This window comes from Condylura cristata, unplaced genomic scaffold (genome assembly GCF_000260355.1).
Source record: "Condylura cristata isolate star-nosed mole 26May11 unplaced genomic scaffold, ConCri1.0 scaffold00016, whole genome shotgun sequence".
NCBI classification, from domain to species: Eukaryota; Metazoa; Chordata; class Mammalia; order Eulipotyphla; family Talpidae; genus Condylura; species Condylura cristata.
In genome coordinates, this window is record NW_004567117.1 from 31,271,799 (window position 1) to 31,274,404 (window position 2,606).

The 2,606-nt window shown below is 53.1% G+C and overlaps 1 protein-coding gene across 1 annotated transcript in view; it reads left to right on the forward strand.

Moving 5' to 3' along the window:
- Positions 1-1,847: 1,847 nt before the first annotated feature.
- RPS21 (ribosomal protein S21) overlaps positions 1,848-2,606 on the forward strand; it is a 10,750-nt gene continuing 9,991 nt past the window's right edge. The window contains 1 exon segment of the mRNA XM_012725790.1: positions 1,848-1,923. Coding sequence (XP_012581244.1) covers positions 1,848-1,923 — 76 coding nt within the window.

Here is a 2,606-nt window from a genome sequence, read left to right on the forward strand (position 1 = left end):
CGTCACGTGGCCGTCTAGACACCGTGTCGCTTTAAAAAAAAAAAAAGCGATTGTGTTTCGCAAACAACAGATCGGGTTTCTAAAAGCTATTTCTTCCCCCCCGTCCCCCCCGCCCCGCCACCGCCACCCTGTCCTGGGTCTGCAGTGAGGGGATTGATGGGGGGCAGTGAAGATGGGGAGTGGAGACGCTCCCGGAATCACCGAGACCTGACCGGAGCAGAGGACAAATGGGGAGCCCCGAGAGGACCTAGCGAGCGAGTTCTGGAGCGGAACCGGCCGGTCGGTGGCCCCATTTAGACCCAGCCAGCCCAGCCTCTCCGTGGCCGTCCCGCGCGCGCTCGCCCCAGCGCTTCATTCATTCGTTTTGTTTCAAGGCCCTGGCGGCGAGTCCCCCCTGCGCGCCCGGGGAGAAGGGGGAGGAGGGCGCTGTCTCGGTTTAAAAGACATTTACACTGGACTGGAACGAGGCCCTGGGAAGTGTGCGCTGGAGGGAACAGCCGGGCCGCCGAGGGCGGGGAGGCGGCGTGAATGTGACCTCAGCGGCGGCCGCGCGCTCCCTCCCGCCCTCTCCCGCTCCGGGCTCGGGTTTCTAGGACTGCCTGGAGAAGTGTGTCTTGTGCACAGCTCTGGAATGCATTTGGCCGGCTGACGAGCTGCGAGGGGCAGCATCCTGGGGGGAGAGGGGGTGGGGGTGGGGGCTCGCCCGCCCGCCGCTAGCAGGTTTCCTCCAGAGCCCGGAAGACCTCGCCACCCCGCCTCCCGGCGCGGGAAGGTTACCTTCCGAGCAGACCTGCTGGAGCATGCATATGCATGAGGGCCCTGTTCGTGCGCTCTGCGCGGCCTCGTAGCTGTCAAGGTGCTATAGCGTCTGAGAGTTTATGCCCCTGACCCCAGGGTGGGAAGAAACAGAGGCTCCACTGGCCGGTTACCCCTGGAAATGGGTATGGCATTAGTCGGGCACAGCCCCAAGACGCACACTCAGGGAAATAATATATTGTTCTAATCATTTAGATATGTGAGATCAGGACGATAATGAAACTCGCTGGAGATTTTAAGGAAAAGGTGAAATGTACTGTTTTCATTTCCCAGCTAAATAGTACCTTCTCAAAAGGACAAGGGCAAAAAAAAAAAAAAAGTCTCTGTCGCTGACCTTTTTAAATAGATGCTTAATAGGGAGGGATCGAGAGTTGGGTGGGACATATAGGGGCATTTGGAACACTCCCCCAACGCACCAAAAACATCTTTGGAGATAAAAAATATATATGTGAGAGGAAATCGGCAACATTTGTTTACCGGAGCATCTCCAGGCAAGGGGGTCCTGAAGTTTATTGGCCTGGAAGACAAAAGCCTGCCCAATTAAAATGCTGCTGTTTGAAAAGGGCTTTAAACTACACGCTAGGGTGGGGGTGGGGGTAACTTCTGAAGAAAACCTGCACAGAAAGCAGTCAAGAAAGCATAGAAGGAAATGGAGGAGTCAGACTGGATGTGGGTGAGCCCAGCATCACCGGCAGGGAAAGGCTGAGAAAGAAGTGGTATTTTTTAGGTATCCAGTAAACCTACAATATACACAGACTGTCCGAACAACAGCCCGAAAACCTGACGCCAGGCTGGGACACTTAGCTCTGCCATTCAGGGTTAAACCACTCCCAGGGGAGGGGAGGTTCACCTTAGGCCAGCCCTTGGACAGGTTTAAAAAGCTTTTGGGGCATGTTTCCTGCCCCCAGGGCTTTATTCTCTCTCCCTGCTCTGGGCCCCACTCTAGAGGCTAGGCCAGGCTGCAAAGTGACAGGAAGGACTAAAATAAACAGAAAGCAAATGTCCTAATTCTAGTTTAGCTTTCGGGCTAAATGGCGGATCTGAAGACTCTTGGAAATCTGGCCTATGGTATTAAGGCTGATGAGAGCCAGAGAGCACCTGGGGCAGGTAGGGTTAGTGGGTGTTTCAGAAGTCGACTCTGACGTCACAGCTTGTCTGGGTGAAACATGCATACACTTGCAGAGATATGTTCCCATATAGTGTGATTGTGGGTGTTTTAACTCAGCGTCACCCTACCTGGCCCTCTCTACATGGCTTTCCTTCTGCATTTTACTACCCTACGTAGAGGATGGGTGAGATGCTGGGGAAGTGGCCACAAGGGTTGGTGCTGCTTTATAGCCCCCTGGCATCCCCTGCGCCAGTTAACTTCCCAAGCCTTCCTGAGAGCCAGCCCCACCCATCGCTTTCTGACTCCTTTCCTTTCCAAAAAAGAAGCCGGGCGCTGAGAGGAACTCTGGGCTGTCCGCTGTGCCTCGAAAGGGAGTTCCTTTCTTTCCGTCCACAGGCACACATGAGGCTGACCGGAACCCGGTTTCAAACTATTCTGACCCTGAAAAAAAAAAATGCTTCTTCACCAAACTATTGTGAATGAGTTTGATTCTAATCATTTGTTGGCAGGGAATATGGAATAAAATATCTCATTTGCAAGTTGTTTATTTCCTGTTGTGGCTTCTATTTTCATCTTTTAGTCACTTTGGTGATAGTAATCAAACCCTAATCATGGTGCGGCCACAAGTCACAGAGACCAAAATAACTTGCAGCAGAGTCATGACAAACAAGGATGGAGTCCG